Consider the following 22,492-nt stretch of genomic DNA (forward strand, 5'->3'; position numbering starts at 1 on the left):
TAAGAGTATATAAATACATAACCTGAAGTAGCCGCCTACTCTTTTCCAGAAAAAACTCAGAGAATGTTGCACTTACATTGATTTAATACAGAAGGTAAATGCAATGCATTAGCCCCATACACAGATTAAATGGATGTCAAGCAAGACATGTAAAGCACGTGCTTCGCATTTCACACAGGCAGAACAACATTTATATATACATATTCCATCTACAGGGGGACTCGGGGTGCACAGAAAGATACGCACTCCCTGTGTGGTGTTTTTAGAGTGTAAAGAATGTTAAGGGGTAGGGAAGGAAGAAAAAAAAAAAAAAGAAAAAAAAAAGAGGGCATTTTCTAGTGGACCTGCCATAATTTTGGCTGGCCTCTGGGGAACACGCAGCCAAGAGGAGCCTGTCCCACGGCACCGGCGGGCGGGCAGGCTGCTGCCGGCCTCTGCAGGGCCCGCTGCCCCACATGAGGTAAACGCTGCGATGGCCCCCACGCCACTCACACGGAAGCCACCGGCTGCTACCGTACCCAAGCCCTCTGTGGCCACCGCGCCCGCCATCTCACCCCCGTCAGTGCCAGCCCCGCCCCGCGCGCGGCCCTTCCGGCAGCGCTGCGTCACTTCCCGTGCGGGCCGCGGCGAGGAGAAGATGGCGGCGCTGGGGGAGCCGGTGCGGCTGGAGCGAGGTGAGCGCAGCGGCAGCTGGGGGACGGGTGCTCCTCGCCGCTTTTTTTCTGCCGCTCGGGCGGTGGAGCTGCTGGCCCAGCCCGGCCCTGCGGCGCGTTACCCGGGGTCCGGCCCGAGCCCTCGGAGCGGCCTTCCCCGTCACCCGGCCTGAGGCCTCAGGGAGCGGCGCCTCGCCGTGCCGCGGAGGGGGCGAGAGCGTGCGGTGGTGGCGATCCGGCCACCTCCGACCCCGAGCGGCTCCTCTGCCCTAGGGACAGCTGGAGAGCAGCCGTGCGGTAGCTGCTTGGAAAATGTTTTTCTCCGGTTCTGGTTTTTTTCAGCTTGTTGGTGGGACTTGGTTCTTCTTCGGCTTTTGTTCATGCGGCCCCCGAAGGTTTTTCTCGCGTTCCGGCTTGTGGCTGGGTTTCCGCGGGTGCGCTCCCCCTAGCCCTTATGTGGATGTGTCTGCTGTGCCGTCGCTGGTGTCGACACTTCTGCGAGCTCTGAACGCAGCCTGCTAACTCCTTGTTTCTCTTTCTCTCTTGGGAAGACAGACTCTTGAACACAGCTGAATCCTTAGCTTTTAAGTTCAATCTGTTAGGTTGTGTCTTAGCAACAATAATATACTCGGTTTTTACAGACTTATAGAATGGTTTGGGTTGTAAGGAACCTTAAAGATCATCCACTTCCAACTCCCCTGCCATGGGCAGGGACACCTCCCACTAGACCAGGTCAGTCAAAGCCCCATCCAGCCTGGCCTTGAATAGCTCCAGGGATGGGGCATCCACAGCTTCTCTGGGCAACCTGGGCCACTGTGTCACCACCCTTCCGGTAAAGAATTTTTTCCTAATAGCTAATCTAAGCCTTCCTTCTTTCAGTTTAAAACCATTACCCCTTGTCCTATCGATACACTCCCTGATAAAAGAAGTCCCTCCCCATCTTTCTTGTAGGCCCCCTTTAGGTACTGGAAGGCTGCTGTAAGTTCTCCCTGGAGCCTTCTCTTCTCCAACCTGAACAAACTCGGCTCTCTCAGCCTGTGTTCATAGGAGAGGTGCTCCAGCCCTCTGATGGTCTCTGTGGCCTCCTCTGGACCCGCTCCAACACATCCATGTCCTTCTTATGTTGAGGGCCCCAGAGCTAGATGCAGCACTGCAGGAGGGGGTCTCATGATAGCAGAGTGGAGGGTCAGAATCACTTCCCTTGACCTGCTGGCCAGAAGACAACAGACAGAGGCAGGGGTCCCTGTACACTTGTTGATGGTTCTGCTCAACTCTGTTACCCTCTCACTTTTATGTTTTCACACTGATTTTTGTGTTGTTAATACTGTGCAGTGTGTAACTAGAATTAGGAGGAAACAGAAAAAAATAAAAAACCTACTTGGGTATTTTTTCTGTGGTACATTTGTGTCTTTTATCCAGGGCTTTTAAGAAACTGTGATAGACTTCTTTCAGGGTGGTTCTTCAGAACTGTGCAAAGTCCGCAGTAGCTCAGTGAACACATGGTTGTGTAACAAATACGGACTAATAAACCAATCATATACATTAGGAAAACTGGGATGGGAAAATGGAATTTAAATGAGAAAAGAATACTGACTATGAGAAATCCTGTTCTTGAAAGGAAGGCAATTAAGTGGAGTGTAGTTGATTGGATGAATTGACTGTTTTCCCACTGCCGTCCCGTGGGGACCACCACCTTTGCTCACAGAGCTAGATGCTTTTTTGTAGATGTGTAACACACTGTATACATCCACTTTAGTGTGTTTAGTACTATCACATGTTACCTACCACAGAACTAAGTTTTTCTGTTTGCCTAACCCTCCTTCCCATTCCACTTCTAATGTGTGAGAGAAGGCCTGTAAATAGTGACTTATGTAAGGACTTTGCTTCCCACTCTGCAGCTCATCTACCCTCCCCATTTACAGAGCTTGTTAATTAGGGCAGCTGCTTTCACAGTGGATTAGTTACTCTTGGTAGGTCTGCGGAGTTAAACCTCAGGCAGCATCCTCCTCTACCTCATTATCCTGCCACTATGCTCTATGCCTGAAAACAAACAAATCTGCAGAGTTACTTAGGGATCAGTGGAACAAAGGAGCTATTTAGTCTTCTGGTATATTGGTCTTTTTAAGAAAAGAAGAAGAAGGGAGCACAGTATAACAGACCTACAAAAGCAAGAGCTTTATTTACAGACATGAATAACCTCTGTTAATTGTGTGGGGTTAACTGCAGATAACCTGATTATGAATCATCATCAGCTTGAAAGTGAACATCACTAACGTTGGCATGTAGCATAAGAAAAGAGAGAATAGTGTAGAAAATGAGCTGATGTAAAATGGTTACCATATGCTTACAATGAGGGCAATTGAAAATTCTCCCTGTCTGTTCTTTCCTCCAAGCTGTGTTGCAAGCACGACCCCCCACATTCACCAGAGGGCAGGGATAAAGCAATATTTAACATTTTGAAGTTATTGTTATGGTTCAGTGGTGATGTGTGATAACTCTGCATACACCTTAGGAATCCAGACTATTTGAACATAAGCAGCGGAGGTGGTTAATCAGGAGTATCTATGAGGACACAGCAGATTCCCTTTTTCTGTGTTTTGTTCACACATATGCTTGGAGTGGTGGCATCTTGCTGGCTTTTTTTTCCTCGTTCTTTTAGTTTCAATGTGTCTCTTTTTAGGACTTCAATGTAGTATCCCATCATCACAAAAAGTTATTTGTGAAGAACAGGCAACTGATACAAAAGGGATGAAAAGGTTAAAAGAAAATCTATTTCTTAGTTATGTGTGTATTCCATTTTACAATGAGTTTTATGGGTGTTTTTAATCACCTACTTCTGGAGTTATTTCTACATCGATCCTTGTTGAAATACATCCTGAAACAATTCTGTAGTGTTCATTTCAGTCTCTGGTGCTGAACAGTTGGCTGAACTGTAGTCGAAGACAGCTTTCAGCTGATTGTATCCCAAGCAGTAGTTCAGGAGAAAGCCAATTACATCAGCAGAGTAGTCAACAATCTTTTCTTGAAGAGAAAGTCTGTTTTGCCACTTGTTCCCAGCTAAACTAGTTCGTTTCCGGAGCAGTATTGCTGGGAGAGATTGAATCTTCAGCTTTTGACTAACGTTGCCTAATGCAGTTCAGTAGGAGAAAGTTACGCTAATTTCACGTTCAGGCTGGTGTAATGGGATCCTGTCAACAGGATAAAACAAAACAACTGTTGGGGAAAAAGTTGTTTTGTTTGTGCAATAATCTGATTTTCTTTCTAAAAGCTGAATCTGATTTACAGTGGGTTGCACTGCTAGGCTGGATGGGGCTTTGAGCAACCTGGTCTGGTGGAAGGTGCCCCTGCCCATGGCAGGGGAACTAGGTGGTCTTTAAGGTCCCTTCCAACCCAAACCATTCTATGATTCTGTGATTCTGTCCACCTGAGCAAGAGGTACAGTGTGATAAAAGGGGATCTGTAGAGTGCTGAGGACCCAGCTTTCATGCTGTGTTTGTCTGCTTTGGGCTTTTACTTTACAGCAGCAGGTTGGTCTTTGGTCTTCAAGCCCTTTTTAATTAAAGTGCATCTTCTGCTTTAGTTTCACCTAAAAGGAGTCCAGTTCACCATATCCCAGTCACTTTTTGACAAGCTGATTCTGTGCTCTTGCTCTGCGCTTTATGAAAGACATAGCCGGTTCCCAAACTAACCAATTTTACCTTAGGGTATAAAATGCTATGTAGTTAAGCATTTAGCCTGTTAGGAGATCCAGGTAGGAAATATATCTAGTTTATTGGTGAAACATGGAAGTCAAAAAAAAAAAAAAAAAAAAAAAAAAGGAGAACTTAGCAAATGGAATTCTGGAGTCTTGATTTCTGCAGCTACTTCTTGGATCAGTAGATTGCTATCACCCTTCAGAATTTCCTGCAGTATCCTAATCAACCTGTTAGACAACAAGTTCATGCACCCTACAGCTTAATGAGGTTCATGGACCACAGGCTTGAGAATGACTGCCTAGAACTGTATTGTTTATGTGCATGAAATAGCCGTTTGTTTGCAAACATCTGCAAATATTTAAATGAGAGCTGTATTGTAATTTACAGACTTACTAGACTTTTATCATGAGGATATGGAGTGTTGCAGGATTGGAAGTGCTGCTATTACCATTTGTTGATCATTCTACTTCAAGCTGTTCAGTGCAAGACTTCCTGAAATTAAGATATTGTGTTCTGCTATTGCTGAACACAAGGATTACTAAGGATGTTGGTGATTTTGCATCATAAAAAGATTTAAAGATTAATAAACAATCACATCTAGAATCTTTATTTTCACCAGCTATTTTGTAAGTTAAATGAAATACAAAATGAGTGTTAGGAAATTAAAAGCTTGAGAAGCATTGTTTTCATTTTTTAGTGATACAAATAGCAAATATGCATGCCTGTGTGAAATGAGTTCATTGTAGACTTGGGATTAGTAATAGGTTTTGAAATTTAGGTTTTGATATTTCTTTGCGTTAGATAACTGATGCTTGTAAAGCTTGGAAATGCTTGCCAAAACCTGCCAAGTTCTCATGGCACATAGAAACCTTAACTCTCATCTGAAACAATTTGTGTCTTGTGGCTGTAGTGGTAATAGTTGGATATTTTTCCATGAAGGATTTGTTTCCAGTCTGTGGATGACCAGTCTGTGAGGTTAATTCATACCTTGTTTAATTGACCATGCCACCCAATCTCAGTGTAGTAGTCAGTAAGATACGTCTGATAATTCACAGGAGTGGACAGAACATCGCAGTTGGTTGTCTCCTGACGGTGCACTTCACCTCAATTTCAGAACATACACCCCACTGTCTTCTGTAAATTCTCTGTAAACACCCCGCTGTTACGTAAATTCTCTCTCTTTACACTCAGCCTTCAGGAAAAGTTTGTGGCTATTGCACATCATCTGTGCTGACGTCACACCATTGAGTAGACGTGAATCCACATGAAAAATGATTGCCTAAAGGTTAATTACAGAAAAAAGGAAGTAATGCATTTGGGATATAGCAGTGTCCCAGACTTCATCCTTTTCTAAAATAATACTGTGCCTTATTTATATAGTAGATTAATCACTGCTTCTTTGCCTTTGTGATAATGAAGGTAATCCTTTCTATCTGCTTTTCTGAGAGACTGTTCTACTTCTGTTCCAGGACTTGCGTGATTCAGAGTCATCACTAATGTAACACTTTGGAAATACAAGTGAGGGATATGAATGTATTTTGCTCTTGTAGAGCTGCCAGGAGCATGTCACATAGCGTTTGATGCCTGTCTTGAGCTGCACTGGTGGGGAATCAAATCTTTCACAGGGAGTTCAGTTTCACAAAGCAGCATCTGCATTTATATGCACAACGCGAGTTCTTAGGAACAAATTTCTAGGAACGAACGAAGAGGTTTGGGGTTGAGGGTTCTAGACTACAGAGATATTCTCTCTCAACTGAGAACATCAAAAGGAATTTGGTTGTTTTTCTAAGCACTTTGGGGGAGGCAGGGGGGAATAGACCAGATAGTTCTCAGCCCTGTTGTAGGGGAAATATTGAATGTACTCTTGTTGAACTGATTTTTTTAATTTAAAAGGAATATTAGATAATATATTTGACAATATTCTAGGTGGTTTTAACAAAATGTTATCTGTGCAGTAGGTAAATTACGAAGTGAGCATATGAAACGATGATACTGTATATACCTATTAAATACTTCAGTCTGATTTAAACTTCAAGGAAAAATCACATTGTCTTTGTAAAATGCATATGGCAGTGATACCTCCAGATATTTTACAGGGTTGGGTTGCTGTGGTTGACTTAAATTGTCTGAAAGTACAGTGTTTTATTGTAACATTTTGTAGATACATAGTTTTATGGGAGAAAGGAAACTAATACATAGTTTTAAGGTGTATACAAGTGCACACATGCTGCTCCATTAACTTAAGTTAAAAAAAAAACAAACAACAAATCACCACTTGAATTTTCTTAATCATTCCTCATTAATAGTGCTTTATTTTTCTGTAGACATCTGCAGAGCAATTGAGTTGCTGGAAAAATTGCAGAGAAGTGGAGAAGTGCCACCACAAAAGCTGCAGGCATTGCAAAGGGTCCTTCAAAGTGAATTCTGTAATGCTGTAAGGGAGGTAAGTTAACTTGACGTAAGCAGTTGTCTTGAGTGAAAAAACAGTACGTTTTACTTTTTCCTTTTTGTGCTCAGTGCAATAATCTGATTTTCTTTCTAAAAGCTGAATTTGATTTACAACAATAAATACCTTAATAAAACAAGGCTCACTTTTAAAGTTCAAAAGAAAATAATTTGGAATAGCATAGGTGTATTAAATAATGGCTCAGGAGCAAATAACTTTTTAGAGGTTATTTTGAGAGTCTGTCTTTACTGTCTGCTAGCACAAGATCCTCAGCACAAGAAGGATGTGGACCTGTTGAAGCGGGTCCAGAGGAGGGCCACGAAAATGATCAGAGGGCTGGAGCACCTCTCCTATGAAGACAGGCTGAGAGAGTTAGGGTTTTTCAGCCTGGAGAAGAGAAGGCTACAGGGAGACCTTATAGTGGCCTTCCAGTACCTGAAGGGAGCCAATAAGAAAGCTGGGGAGGGGCTGTTTGCAAGGGCATGTAGCGATAGGATGAGGGGCAATGGTTTAAACTAGAGCAGGGTAGGTTTAGATTAGACATTAGGATGAAGTTCTTTACAATGAGGGTGGTGAGACACTGGCCCAGGTTGCCCAGAGAGGTGGTGGATGCCCCATCCCTGGAGACATTCAAGGCCAGGCTGGATGAGGCTCTGAGCCTAGAAGATGTCCCTGCTTACTGCAGGGGGGTTGGATTAGATGACCTTTAAAGGTCCCTTCCAACATTCTATGATTCTATGAATGTAAAAATGGACAAAGTATCAATTGCCTCTGTTTCTTGTAAGCCAAATCCACATCGCCTTGCACCACGTTACAGATTCTCTTCTGGAGATTTTTAGGTGATTTAATATGCCTTTCTATTGCTGTTGATGCTACCACTGATGATAACACCTGGAATGAGTTAAAACATCTGTTTGTAGACACAGGTGTCATCTTAATGTTTTCATCCTATCAAGGACAGTGTGTTTATTTCTTAGCAAGTCCAAATAATTGCCAGGTAGATAGGAGGATGTGGCTTAGCCCTCAGAGTAAGCACTTCCTTAGCATTAGTATTCTTACTTGCCTCTATGTTTTCAATATTTTTATTTTTCTTAAGATATTCAATTAGTTGCATCAGTTGAAGAAAAATTTGGGGTTTTGCGGGCAGGGATGGGTTGTCAGGAGAGATTTGAAGAGCTATCCTCTAAGTGATTTTTGCATGTGTCCTTATTGAAGAGTTCCAGCTTGAATCAAACATGAGAAGATAGTCATCCGTGTCTCCAGTCAGGTGTGTTAGGCTAGCCCTAAGCATTTCATGGTGATGTCTGAATGCTGTAGAAGGAGGGAAGATTTAGGTTGAAACCTGGATATGCATGGATTAACTGAGTAATAAAGATGTCAAGAGAGTTGTTTCTTCATAGAGTGGTAGATTTGTCACTTGACACCTTGTAGCAAATCAGGGAGTAACTTCTTATTAGAGGTATGTAGTTTTTAGTTTACACGTTTTTGAGTTGTATCTGATATTTTGTTATATTATGTAAGCAGAAAAGTACCTGTTTTCCCCATACTTAAACTGTTTTGTCTCTAAAGGTGTATGAACACGTATATGAAACTGTGGATATCAGCAGTAGCCCAGAAGTTAGAGCTAATGCAACAGCAAAGGTAAAAGCCAAACTATAACTTGTGTAAAATACAGTAGTTTGTTACTTTAGAAGCAGAAGAAGATTATTTAAAATTCAGACGGATATTATCTGGAAGTCTGATAAAATGGATAAGCTTAATGGGTTATTAAAAGGTGTAACAAAAGACTTGTTATTTTTAAGTTTTTCTGTTTTAATTTTATTCTGGGAGTTGTAAATTTTTCATACTAGTGTTGGTATCTAGGAAATTAATCTCATTTGTCTTCATATTTAAGGTCTCAGAGATAAAAATACTTTTTCAGCCTGCTCACTGTGTCTAGCTAAGGTGTCTATATTTAATTTCTTATAAATAGGAAAATCTTGTTTCTTACAGGCCACTGTAGCTGCATTTGCTGCTAGTGAAGGTCATTCCCATCCCAGAGTGGTTGAACTACCCAAAACTGAAGAAGGTCTTGGATTCAACATTATGGGAGGCAAAGAACAAAACTCTCCAATCTATATCTCTCGAATTATCCCTGGCGGTATAGCTGATCGACATGGAGGCCTGAAGCGTGGAGACCAGCTGCTTTCTGTAAACGGAGTGGTAGGAACTGGTTTTCACTTTATGTAGCAATAACTACTTGTTTCCACTTGGGGGCACACAGAGAATATACATGGCACAAGCTCGATGTCCTCTTTTAATCTTGGCAAAATAGTTTCTTTTTGTCCTTGCAAGAGCAACTTGCCTAGGTTTCTGTAGAGTTGTGTGCACCAAGAGATCTAGGATTATGCTTTGATTATCTATCTCATCTGGGAACGATACTATTTATGTCAGTAATTCAGATTCTGAGGGGTTGTATAAATTTAGTCAAAGTATTGTTTTGTGGAATAGTAACTGCCGCTATGGCTTCCTCCTTCATCAAAGTTTCACAATGCAGGTTTTAATTAATATAGTTTCCTGCACCTTCTAAGGTAAGTAGTAAATTATGCTATGTTGCGTTAGACTGACCAGATTCTTATTATCCCAATGAAAATGCTACTGCATAATGGAAGTGGTAATAAGACGGCTCTACAAGGTGTTATTATCTTCAGTTGTTAATTTTTTTTCCTTCCACTTAAGCGTACTAAGCTTCATAAATAGAGGCTTTCTAGCACATTTTAAGGAGTATATGTCTAAAGTGCTGTTGTGGATATTTATTTTTAATAAGTATCCTCTTCTGAAGAGTCAGAATGCAAAAAGCAAAACACAGGGTGACTGGAAAGAGGAGGCTATGGACAGGCTTTGACTTATGGCAGCTGTTAGTCAAATGCACATAAATATCTCTCAAACCATTGCTTTTATTTACAGAGAAGCTGTATGCTAGCTTAAAATTAATGTTTTCACCATTACATCTGCAAACTCAATTTTATTTTAAGACTGAGGGTCGAACTAAATCTTATGCCCTTTAGCCCCAAGGGGGTTTTTTTCACACATGAAAGGAATTGGAACTTACTGGGTGTCTGTACTCTGGGAAGGCCCTGCTAGCACAAATCTCTGATATACTTAGCTCCTGACTATTACCTGGGAGTCCAGCTGTCCTTTTCAGGAGTCACAATAGAAGTCATGGCCATAGTGACGCAACTGTCCTTGGCCTAGCCTTCCTGTTATTTTGAAGCATTGAGGGACAGGTGTAGAACTGTCTTCAGATGAGGCCTTCCTCACCCACAGACCCTCTTAAAGAAAACAAAACCACGGCTCCACCCAAAACTGAACTTGGTCATCAAACAGCTGGTACAGCTAACAATGGCTCTGTGTGTGCGTGTGTGCATGCACACGTATAAATACATATAGCCATTGTAAGAATATAGTGAGTGAATGCATAAAGTACTGTTGAGAATGCTAATGTGGTCTCAGAAGAATCATCTTCTGATGTTTACAGATGGAATCATGTCATCTTAATACATGACAGGCATTTTCTTGTAACTTCTAATTATTTAAAAAAAAAAAAAAAGCCACTGCCAAGACTGCAGTGAATGTGCCATAAAACCACTTTATTTTTTTTCAGCTGGGAGATCTGGAGTGTACCGCAGAATTTTAGGTGTTTTGATATAATTAAACGTAGAACTTTACAAACCTTTTACTACCAGTTTTAAACAGAACAGCCTACACATCCACTTGAATAACAAAAAAGGAACATATTCAAATATATGTGTTGTCTAAGTCTGATAGAAGAGAAATAACTTGGGTTTTTTTAACTGTTGTCTTTCTTTCTGTAAGTAACTTTATAGTAACGGGGAAACCCTCCAATCAACAGGTACATCACCTGCCTTCTATCTTCTAATAGCACCAGTGGGAGGTAGGCTTGGGGTAGTCCCATCATTGTGTTTAATAAGTTTGGGAGAAATAAGTTTTGCTGATAAAATATATGTTGTCCAGGAATGTATGTTTGGATGCAGTTGTTGAGGACTGTTGCTTAAAATGTGTTATTAGATGAGTCTAATATAACCCTAATAAATTCTTAGAGTTGTTTTAGGAAAGTATTTTTATTCTGTTCTTATTGAGTTGGGTTAGGCTATTCTTAATCAGTTTAGAGGAAATTAACTTGAATACCTTGCATTTAGTGAGAGACGTGGGGAGCACTGAGGTAAGCGGCACACTGCATGTTAGCTGCTGTGGTGCAGGTGCCCAGTATGCACTGGTTTGCCTTGTCATAACACAGGATAAGGTCAAGAAGGCAGCTATCTTGCAGGGGTCTGTGGCAAGTTATTAGGCAAATTGAGGGTGAAAGCTGAATTTAGAATGCATGCCAAAAAAAAGAAAAACAATCTTGAGTTTTAAGTAAGTGTCCTCCTGAAGTTGCTGATTTTTAAGTATAATTTCATAATTGCCTAATGTTATTCTTGTTGTGCTTACTGTATGTGAATACAGAATTTAATTGTTCAGCATAAACCTAACCAAAAGTTTTGCACTACTCCTTTGTTAATACTAATTAGTATATTTATCGTCTCCTCTTTACTGATTTGCTGAAGAGTAAATCCTGAACTTGGGTGACATTGTCCTTGTGTGGTCTTCAAACTAGAATAAATACTTCAATATTTCATTACATAGACGTTGTTAAAAAAATGAAAAATATCTGTTTTCAGTGTGTGTCTTTACTAATCCTGTACTTCATGGTTTATGCTTTGCAGAGCGTCGAAGGCGAACACCATGAAAAAGCAGTGGAACTGCTGAAGGCCGCTCAAGGAAAAGTTAAATTAGTTGTGCGATATACACCAAAGGTCCTGGAAGAAATGGAGTCAAGATTTGAAAAAATGAGATCAGCAAAACGCAGGCAGCAAAATTAACATTGTATGCAATAACTTAAAGAGAAATATATTCCATTTACATTTTTATAGTTTGCTTTGTGACTCAGTTGATCCAGTGCCTGGGCTACAAAAGACCCTGTCCTTTTCATAGAATCACAGAATGATTGAGGTTGGAGGGACTCCTGGAGATCATCTCGTCTAACCCCCCTGCTCAGAGGAGGGTTAGCTAGAGCAGGTTGCTCAGGACTGTGACAAGCTGGGTTTTTAACCATCTCCAAAGGTGGAGACTCCAGAAGACCTCTGGGCAACCTGTTCTAGTGTTTTGATCTCCCTCACACTACAAAGGTCCATTCTTATGTTTAAGTGGAGATTCCTGTATTTCTATTTGTGCCCATTGCCTCTTGTCCGGTCACTGGATGCTCCTGAGAAGGTTGTGGCTTTTTTTCACTTCTCTCTATCCAGCATTTACACATGTTGGTAAGATCACCCGTGAGCCTTCTCTTCTCCGGGCTAGACAATCCCAGTTCTCTCAGCTCCTCCTTGTCTGTCAGGTGCTCCAATCACTTTAACGACCTTTGTGGCCCTTCTCTGGACTCAATCTTGTACGTATTGAACTGGGGAGCCCAAAACTGGACCCAGCACTTGAGTTGTGTCTCACGAGGGCTGAGCAGAGGGGAAGAATCCCCTCCCTCAACTTACTGCTCTTCCTAATGCAGACCAGGAGGCTGCTGGGCTTCTTTGCCGCAAGGGCACGTGGTGGCTCGCAGTCAGCTTGGGATCGTTCTCTGCAAGGCTGCTTTGCAGCTGGTTGTCCCCCCAGCCTGTACTGGTGCTTGGGGTTATTCCTCCCCAGATGTAGGACTTTGCACTTTCCTTCGCTGAACTTCCTGAGATGATTCTTTGCCCGTTTCTCCAGCCTGCTGAGGTCCCTTTGAATGGCTCGCTGGGAGTGTGCTCTGTCCCGTCGCCCATGTTATTAATGAAAATGTTAAAGAGTATGGACCCCAGTACAGACCGCTGGGGTGCATCAGTAGTGACTGGTGTCCAGCTGGACTTCGTGCCACTGATCACAGCAGCCCTCGGCAGTTCAGCTGTTTTTAGAATGTTTTCAGTCCCCATGTGTTTCACAGTTTAAGAGGAATGTGTACTTCTAAAATGGCCTAAGATACCCCGAAAAAGCATATATAAAAGCATATATGTTGATATTTCTATTGATTTTTTTAATAGGTCTCTTTGATATCAGACCCTTAAGCATGAAAGTGAATTTAGAGATTTTTTTTCAAGGGCGTTTAATAAGATGTACAATCGGCATCCCTTTTTTCCTCTTTTCTTTTGGCATTACTTAACATAGAATCTGCAGGTTTTTTTGCTGAATGATTTTTGAAAAAAAGATTCTTATGTAGCAGTATTTTGGCACTTTTCTTAAGAATATGTTGTATATCAACTACAAAACCTAATCATGATCTACTGTGTAGCTGATAATGATACCAGATTTTGTAATGTTTTGGTGAGTACATTATTTTTACACTTCTGCTAAATTGTAATTCGTTACTCTGGAAATAGTATTACCTCGCCTGTAAATAATTTACAGTTGGTGTTCTCATATAATGATTTTGTAATAGCTGACATTTACAGATTTGAAACAATCATTCCTGTAACTTATATTATTTTGTACTAATTTTGAAGCAGTTAAGGGGAAAAATGCAATTGTGTGTGCAGTTCTGGATTGACTCTCTAGATGTATTTTTATATTCAAAACCAGAAGATATATTAATGCAGTGCAAAAGAATTCCAGATGTTTCCCTGACTTTCTGCTGTTTAAAAGAAATATTCATCTTAATTGTCATACCTCTCTTGTGTTTTTAGTGTGTTCTGTTGTAGTCTTATCTACAGACTGATGGTCTTGGAATAGTTAGTACCTAAATTATTATTACATTTATAAGAGTAAAATGTTTTGAGGCTTCTATGCCAGGTTACCCTGACACGTGAACTCGTCTGGGGTTTTATTACTGACTGCTCCTGACTTGGGGGATTCTTTTTTCTGCCAGGGAAGTGCTACATCACCATTGCTGTAAAACTTTACATGGAATGGTGCTGTGGTGGTAATAAGGAACTCTCCAGGTATAAGAGATTAATGTCTTATTTCAAGCGTGGTTGACGGTGGCACGGGTTTTGTGTGCCGTTTTGAAGAAACTTTTTCTGGACAGAGGTCCAATTCCTGGAATCTACCGGGTTTGAGGCTCTACTTGTGTAGTTTAGGTTTGGGGTTCTTTTTTTTTGTTTTGTTTTAAAGCTTCACCTTTGGTTATGTATCTAGAATTAACTTGATTGTCTACTGGGTGTCTGTTCACTTGTACGGCAGCTATGAGTGCATCCTAATTGACTGTTAGTAATTTGATTCTTAGAGGCTTAAACTGAAAAGTGCAGTTCTTACTATGTGGCTAATCCCTAGTCTTTTCACATGGAGCAGTACGGTCCATTGTGAAATAATTCAGTATGTGAAAGAAAGGAAAAGGTTAGCGACCTAAAAATGGCAGCATGAAGTTTGTGCTTTGTCAGTTGATCTATTGGAAAAGAAAAATAATGTGATTGCTCCAGGCAAGTGAGAAATGTGACTGCTTTCTGCATGTATGTAAGCATGGTAAGCCTGCAAAGAGAAATTTGGATTTTTGAAGATACTGATAGCTGGAAAATGCAGTATAAATATTTATCAGGTGACACTGAGCACTGAATTGCATGGTTGATTGTGTCATAGGCCTCTTTCAAAAGGCCTCATGTGACTGATGCAACCATGTCGTTGAATTGTATATTTTTGTGGAACAACTAATGTTTAAAGTATTGAGACCAAAATCACTAGTTATACCAATTGTGGATGTGTTTTAATTTAATTGTAAAATAGTAGAGATTTGGTTTAGAGCTATATATAAATATATATATTAAAGAAAGGTATGGATACAAGATAGGAATGTGCATTTTAAAACCCGTATCCCTTGTGTTACTGAACAAAGAGGTGTGTTTTGTTACTCTACAGAAATATTTACTCTAGTGCAGCTAGAGCTGCTAAATGCAGTAGCAATTTCATTCTGAACTGTAGCATTTGGGTACGGCTTGCCAACTACTACAAAACGTGGGGAGGTATATCTGTGCATATAAATTCTATGTGTAGAATTTAATAAAAAGTTTTAAAATTCTACAACAAAAAAAAAATAATCCAATAAACAGGCAGCTCATTAACTACTTTAATTCTATGAAAACCCTACGATATTAAGGGAAGGATGGGATTGAAATATGCCAAGAAACTTGATCTCTGTTACTACTGAGCAGTGCCTGTACTGTGTCAATATGCAGTCGCTCCACACTTGGCATACTTGGGTTTGCAAACAGATTAAGAAGAGAGGTATCCTTTCTGCAGGTAACTTCTGCATCTGTTGCTGCTGTGAGGGATCTTTGGGTTTTATCAACACAACAATAAAAGTTAAATTTCACGTGCATTGTGTTTGCGTGGGTCTTTTTTCCAACTTTCCATTTTGAGTGCTGTTCACAGATTGCTGTAATTGGATGTTTATAATCTCTAGGGCATAACATAAACACCCTGCACGCGTGTGGCTGTCCAAAGAGAAACACTTTAAATCTGTTACTAGTTTGTCCTCCTGGTTGCTTATGGATCTTCCCTTTTCTATCCTAATGTTTTGTGATTTGTTGGAGATGAAAATCAGCATGCCATAAAGTATGTATAATACCTTGAACCCTCTGCGGTTTTGAGACCTCCCAGGTCTCAGCTGCATAAACTTACATTATGGGCATTGTTCTGAGTCAGATACTATCTTTGAATGTTTGAAGCAAGTATCTCAAGTAGCGGGATGTTGAATTTCTGTAATTCCTTCTTTAAAGACCTTGTAAGGTTATCAGCTCCTCAGAAAAATGTGCCTGGAGTTAGGAACTGAGATAAAGGTGGGAGAAAATGCTTCAGTTCTCAATGTAAAAAGGCTTTTTTTTTTTTTTTTTTTAAATGTAGGTAATATATGGACATATATGCAGAATATACGCAAAAATACTTACATGAATATTTTTATTTGATGTGTAGAGGATTGATAACACGTGAACTGGAAATCAAAACACACTTTCAATTTTATTTTAAAATCAAATAATTTCCATGATCTGACTTACGCACCAGCTATCTCCGTTCGGCTGAACGTGGTTCAGGTTTTTTGGAGATAAACTGTAAATTTCAGCATGACACTGAACCAAAGACTGAGAGACGTAAATGTAATTTCATAACTTAAAAAAACAGTAGATTATCTACCTCGTGTTTTTCATTGCAATTACGGGCTTCACTGATTTTAAAACAACTGAAAAAGTTGGTGGAAGGTACTTTGTTTCTGACTTCCGATTTCAGCTGTGATGGAGCAGGAAATATCCAGAAAAGTATTTTGTCCAAGCTCGTATCCCACCTTAAACAGTCATGGAGGGAGAGAACCAAAATTACTTATAAACTAAATGAAAGAAGCAACTTCAGGGGTTTGCTGCAAAATTATTTTCTTCTCTTCTGATCATTTCTTCTGGAGGCTGCCGCTGGATGCGAAAACGTGGTTTCGTCTTAATGTAAAACCAAAAATGCTGGTTTGAAAAAGCAAAACTTCTGCGTATCTGAGGCTGCCCGCATACTGGCATAAGGTGATGAAACTCGGCGCTCCTGTCACCCTCTTGTCCTCAACGATGAGTCCTTGCTTCTGCTGGCGTTTGCTGGTTGTTGACCGCCTACTACGGAGCCGTTTCAGTCCAGTGAGCCAGCAGAGACCAAGGGATTGTGTTCAGGGGTTTTGGGTCAAATTCCATTGCCTTAAGCGAACTCAAAAGCAAAGTGCACGCTCACGGGAATTGCATTGGTGATTGGAATTACCGGGAAGCCCGGGATGCGGAGCAGTGTGGGGTTCTGTGAGCCTTTGGCTTGTAAAATCCTGATTAGAAGCTGGTTCTGGAGAAAAGCAGTCCTGGCTTTTATTAGGGGAGTTGTCCTTTGCCTGGGGAGTCTGAGGCTAAGACGGCACGCTCAACAAAAGACAGCTGAAATTCAAAAGTGTGCCTCAGGATAAAGTTGGTAGCTAGTTCTAATCATGTAAAAAAAAAAAAAAAAAAAAAAAAAAAAACACCCAAAACACAAAAAACCCACACACACAAATGAAGAAAACAGCACCAGATGTCCCAGGGTAGCCTTTAAAAATGAAGTTAGCGTTGAATTTGAAGTATTGATGTGCTACAATTTCTGTTGTTTTACAGACCCATCTTGGGTCTGGAGTGACAAAATCAGGAAAAGTAGAAGAAACTTTTTGCATCCCTCACCTTTGTTCGTTGGGTTTTGTTGGGGGTTTTTTTGTTTGTGGGGGTTTTTTTTGGTTTGGTGGTATTTTTTTTTTGAAGTAAATTGGGTATTTTATTGGTAACAAAGGCTTAAAACAGTTTAAATAAAGTCTTCCACCTCAGGCACATGCTAATTATTTCTTCCCCACTCCTCAAAGAAAAACGAAGGAGCCTTGTCACACATTGCAAGACTTCGGAAACTGGATCTATTCATTCCAGACTGAACAATCCTCAGATCGAGGATTTATGCTATGTGAGGATGTATGACCTTTGTATCTCTTTAATTATGTAGCATAATGTATTGATAAATCTTGCCTATATAGAGTCTTCTGTTAATATAAAAGCTGGAGTAATATGGGTATATTCCAATATTGCTGGGTGTTCGTGTTCAGTCCTATAAAACCTTGCATCGAAATGATGTGTCCTGTTGAGCCATGGTGATATTTAAATAGTCATTTTCTCCCTTTAAAGTAAATTTCTCCCCCCTCTTTTCACCAGTGTTTTTAAAATAGTATATTTTCCTGGCTGGTTGATCTGATTTGATAGCATAGAAGGCAAACACGGCTATCTAAGAGTGACCCAGGTTTCTGTATGAAGTTACTGGAATGTTTTTTCCATCATACCATCTGTTTTAGGCACTCAGATGTACATTCTTCCATGTTTCTTTCTGATTTCTCCTTGGCTATCTAGAAAATAGATCTATAGAAGGGGGGAAAAAACCCCAAATACCCCACCACCGTCACCAAAAAGTCGTTTTCCAGAACAGCGCGAGGCTTTTACAGAGTTGTGTACTTGCAGAGGTAAGTAAAACCACCTGTACCTGCTCCTTATCTAATCGCAGCTCCGCTTCCCTGCCCCAGCGGTACAGTAGCATTGTCTGAATAAAATCTAATCTGTGCTGGAGACTGGCTGGCTAACAGCGGGGAAATAAGTCACCGGCCCTTTCACCTACTTCAAGTGCCTGTAAGTAAAAGGCAAAAGTTAGTGATTTATTGGATCGCTGGCATTGCAGCAGCGCCTAGAAGTCCCGGGTTGGAATCGGGATCCTATTGTGTTTTGCAGTGTACAAACACAGAACAAATAGTTTGGCTCCAGAGAGCCTCGATCTATTGCTAAGAAATTGTAGGTTTTGTGGCCGGTGTTGTATGATAAGTGTTTCTGAGAAGTGTGTGTGGGGGGGGAAACAGTAGAAAATAAGACTTTTTGCAGTTTCCTCTGCGATTTCATTTGGGGTGATATTTTTTTTATTATTATTTTTATATTCTGAGGAGCACAAAAGTGAGCCTGTCCCTCGGCACGAGCAGACAGCTTGAGACGCAGCTACCTCCCCTGGTGTATGTATTAAAACTTGCTCTTTTTTTGGCAGGCTCCTGACTGTAATTTGCTGAAGCCGAGAGCCTGCACTAGCCATGCTGTTTTTCCGTCATCTCCATGATAAATGTGGAGTCCCGAAGAAATTGTATTTCTCGGTGTTGCTGTTTTGCCAAAGTATTAAAGGTGTATGATGTGTCTGAGCTGCTGCCGGCGCTAGACGTGGGTCACGCTGCAGCATAACCACGTACGGCGACAATTTTAGGTAAACGTGAGGATGTTTTCAAATGAAATAGCAAGAGTAATTCTAATTAGACAAGCAGAACGCAACTAGGTAAGTTCAAAAAAAAGGATCACGATTATTCAGGATTGCAGTTACTTATGAAAAATGATGATTGTGTCTTTGAGGTTTTTGTTGTTTATTAGCGATTGCCAAATAGGTTTAGTTGCTTTGTCCTAGGTGTCTTCTAAGTTTTCGTATTAATTTCCAAGTCCTGTCTGGCGTACTAGGCGTTAATATCATGGTGTTAGGTCAGTCTTGGTATGGTGGCCAATGGATGTATGTCCCAAGTAGCGACCCATCCGTGGCTGGTACGTTTGCTCCCCTCCACCAAGAGTATCTTTGAAAATCATAGAATCATAGAATCTTCATGGTTGGAAAGGACCTTTGAGATCATCCGTCCCTTGGAGAGCATCAGTGTCAGTGTGTCTCAGTCCTTCAATCGGATAAAATAGGATAAAAAAGGCCCAAAATGACTAGTGTACGCTTATGCCCCAAATTGTTGAAGATAGCGTAGTCCCTGATAGCTCAACTCGATGATAAATCTTGGTTACTTAGCAGTTTGCTTCCCTTCCTCCCCCCAAGACACAAACTACTCCAAGTAAGGCCGGGGTTCCTCCCTCACTCTGGTCATCAGGGCTCTGCCGAAGCCTGTTGACTCCATTGCCTTCTAACTGTAAAAGCTTTTCAAAAGGACAATCTGAAGCCAATCCCGCAGAAACTCAGGCACCTGCAGATTAGTAATGTTTATACCGCTACAAAACATGAATAAAAATGAAATCTTTTCTTCTGCTGCAGCGTTTGAGTGGGAGACAAAGAGCAATACAGACACGGCGTTAGATAGCCGATGAGCAATCGCATGCTGTAACAAAAAGAATCCCAACGCTTCTGTTCATCCTCAAGGCTCCAGGAAGAAATCAGTCTCCTGCGGCGAGCTAGTCATTGCAGGGAACATGCCAAAATAAGGGATCTGGCCTGTGCGCAACATGATTTACATCAATACGTTGCATCTGGGAACGTCGTTGGGTTAATTTATACTAATAGAAAATTCAACTTGAAACCTATGGGGAGTGTAGCCCCCTCGGTCTTCATCAGGGATATTCTGACTATGCCTGTGACTTAAATATAAACCATTCAATTTGTTAGCACTGCGGGATTTTTGGTAATGGAAATTGTTGATTAGCAAATGGTTATGTTACATACGTAATTGTTCCCTTATAAGACCATTTCTCCATGTGCATTTTTTTTTTCCGGAGCATTAGAGTTATTCTGTGGTGACGATATGTAATGTATCAGATGGAGTTTTCTTTGATAACGAACTGAAAGAAAAGGACTTTATTCACTCTAATGCAGGAGCTTTAATAATATTTTGCAAAACACCTTAGGAGCACAGGCGTGTTCTGGGAATAATTTACCATCGAAGTTAAGTTTACTCCTTTACATTACTTGGGCTCCATTATAGTTCTCCAAAATAGGGTTTAAGTAGGATTTAAAGCTACATAATCCTTAAGCTGGTCCTCTGCAAAGGCAGATTTCACCCTTAAAGCACTGCTTTGTTTAGGTTTTTTAATTCCTAGTGTAATGTCTTGCCTTAAATTTTATACTGGTTTTCGCTTCAGTGGCTCATGAAAAAAGTTAAAAACAGGCTGCGGGACTTTAAAAGTACATTTTTTTGTTGTTTTCTATGGAGGATCTCGAGAAAAGGGGTCTCCCCCGCTAGATGCTGCCGGAGAGCTGCTGCTGGGGCTGGCTGCGATCCCTGCCTGCCCCTGCCTGCCCCTGCCTGCCCCTGCCATCTCACCTGGAGCACTCCTCTCGCCACTTCTCAGTTGGCCACGTATCATGAAATATACCCAAATGCTTAAAATACTTACCAGTGGATATGGACGTTGCCTTTTCAGCAATTAAATTAGCGGCAACGCTTGGCTTTGAGCTATTAGGTTTTTCTTCTCGCAGGTTGTTTCTCTATTCAGCTCAGTGGCTCTGTCTTCACTGAATTCCGTGTCCTTCTTTGTAACCCCCTTCCCTGCAAAGTATTTGCTTGTCACGTATAAACCACCTGGTCATGGGCTGATTTCACTTCGGCTATCGCCTGATTTATTTTAATGTTAGAAGTATTTCGTGCTAGAATGCCCGTGGAAAATCTTGATCGCGCCATGCTTGTAATGGATGTTTTATAGAAAAAAATTAACCTTTGAGACTAGGAACAACCGGCACTTTAGCACACATCGTTCCCACCTCTTTAAAATGAGTGAGGGTCCATTAGCTCAGCGTGACTCAGAAACTACGTTACAGCAAAGTGCACACAAATCTCAGCGATGCTCAAATCTCAACCAGCGCATGGGAGAGAAGACCAGTGGTCGGACGGAGAGGAGAGGTGAGCAGCGTCTGCCCCACCAGGGTATTCGAGCTGGGGTACAGATTGACATGAATATTGGGCTAAAAGCTTACCTTACGTCCTAGTTATTTTGCCCTAAATCACTTTTTCGTTCCTGTGTAATTACCTATTTTCAGCTGATCATTTGGTTAGAGGTGGCTAAGATAAAATTAATTTGTTACGTTAGGATGCCATGACGTTATGGTGAGAACTGGTCTCCCTTTTATTTAAAAAGGAACACTTAGCACTGAAGAATCGCCAGGGCCAATTCTAGACGGCGGAGGAGCTGACACTTCTAGGCTAAAAAAAAACCCCAAACCAAACCAAAAAACAACAATAACCCCCCCCAGCTCTTTGGGCTGTCTTCTCTTTTAGCTTTGCTCTATTTGATAGAGCTTTGCTCTATTGGAAGTGTTGGAATAAACTGTCTGATGTTATGCTCTTGTCTTTATGGGGTAACGTCCCTTTTCTAGTCACAGCCCAGCTCACTGGATTCCGGAGGCAGCTTTTGGGACAACTGAGCAAGGACAAATTCATCAGGCCAGGCTGCAAAACGCATCCCGCTCTGAACTATGCGGGGCAATCTCGAAGTAGTGGTAGAGGCACTGTACCGTTGGAAGTTAAGTATTATTTATGTATAAAGGTAATATTTCATTACGGGCATTTTTAAAATTAATTTTCTCTCTTGTTTATATTCAATATTTAAGTTGTGTATTTCTTTCCTTTACTCTCCGTGTGCTGTTTTCAAACTGCGGATCTTAGCTGTCTTGCTTGTCTTCATTAGTTTGTCTCGTGTTACAGAGGTGTAAAGTGGGTATTGACAAAGCCATTTCCTGAGCAAGGTTTTGGCCCTGCCAAAATAATTCTCAATTTTTTTGTCATTCCAATCATTTTTCTGAAGTCTTAAATTGTTCCTGCGTTTCTGCTATATCAAGGTTACCTTCATTTTCTTAGCAAAACTCTGAACTCTCTCATTTGACGCTTGGTTTCCTGAAGCAATTTTCAGTTCTACTTCAATTGAGTAAAAGTTTCGGCCTCCTTATTGGAAAGGAGTATGCTTTAATTTTTAAGAGAACTCGCTTTGTCAGTGCAGATATTCCAGACTTTGTTCTTTTTCTACTCGCAGCAGCTCCATGTGATGTTCTCCAGCATACCCTTAACTTCCTTGGAACTGGAAGCAGTGTGTTAATTAATTTCTCAGCAATACGGGACTGGAATGGGGGGATGGAGCAGCTCACAATGCAGGACCAACAGTGTGTGGGTCCCTGCTTCCCTCTCCCTCACCCCCTTCGGACCAATATTAGCATTAACCGTTCGCACAAATCCGTCTTAAATCAGTGCTGCTTTCGTGGCTTACGTTGGCAAAAGCGATGTCGGAGAAGAAGAATCTGAGGATGAGGTTGCTGGTCCACTAGCTGGCGAGCCACCTGCTTTATAACGTCTAATCGTCTCTCAAAGCAAGACAAATTCTTCATCGTGACTGCGAGCC

General features: G+C 41.1%; 1 protein-coding gene across 3 annotated transcripts; it reads left to right on the plus strand.

Moving 5' to 3' along the window:
* The first annotated feature begins 326 nt into the window (after nucleotides 1-326).
* On the plus strand, nucleotides 327-15,168 carry LIN7C (lin-7 homolog C, crumbs cell polarity complex component). Of its 3 annotated transcripts, none has more exons than XR_012586901.1 (6): nucleotides 327-674; nucleotides 6,673-6,791; nucleotides 8,364-8,435; nucleotides 8,787-8,996; nucleotides 10,650-10,728; nucleotides 11,561-13,524. XR_012586901.1 is itself a non-coding variant. In XM_074586260.1 (6 exons), exons 1-5 carry the CDS (start codon nucleotides 473-475, stop codon nucleotides 10,711-10,713), a joined length of 630 nt encoding a protein of 209 aa, XP_074442361.1. In that variant the 5' UTR covers nucleotides 327-472; the 3' UTR covers nucleotides 10,714-10,728; nucleotides 11,561-13,524. The 3 variants fall into 3 exon arrangements, 2 of the variants coding, with proteins under 2 accessions (XP_074442361.1, XP_074442360.1); XM_074586260.1 differs by having other exon boundaries at nucleotides 10,687-10,728; XM_074586259.1 differs by lacking the exon at nucleotides 10,650-10,728 and having other exon boundaries at nucleotides 597-674; nucleotides 11,561-15,168.
* The last annotated feature ends 7,324 nt before the right edge of the window (nucleotides 15,169-22,492 follow it).

Source organism: Larus michahellis, chromosome 4 (assembly GCF_964199755.1).
Source record: "Larus michahellis chromosome 4, bLarMic1.1, whole genome shotgun sequence".
Taxonomy (NCBI): Eukaryota; Metazoa; Chordata; class Aves; order Charadriiformes; family Laridae; genus Larus; species Larus michahellis.

Excerpts from the sequence above, each read along its gene's own strand:
- LIN7C (XM_074586260.1), top strand. The coding sequence starts at position 473 with ATGGCCCCCACGCCACTCACACGGAAGCCACCGGCTGCTACCGTACCC. Across the intron at positions 8,436-8,786 it reads GAGCTAATGCAACAGCAAAG|GCCACTGTAGCTGCATTTGC; the intron begins GTAAAAGCCAAA and ends TGTTTCTTACAG. Across the intron at positions 8,997-10,686 it reads TGCTTTCTGTAAACGGAGTG|GTACATCACCTGCCTTCTAT; the intron begins GTAGGAACTGGT and ends TCCAATCAACAG.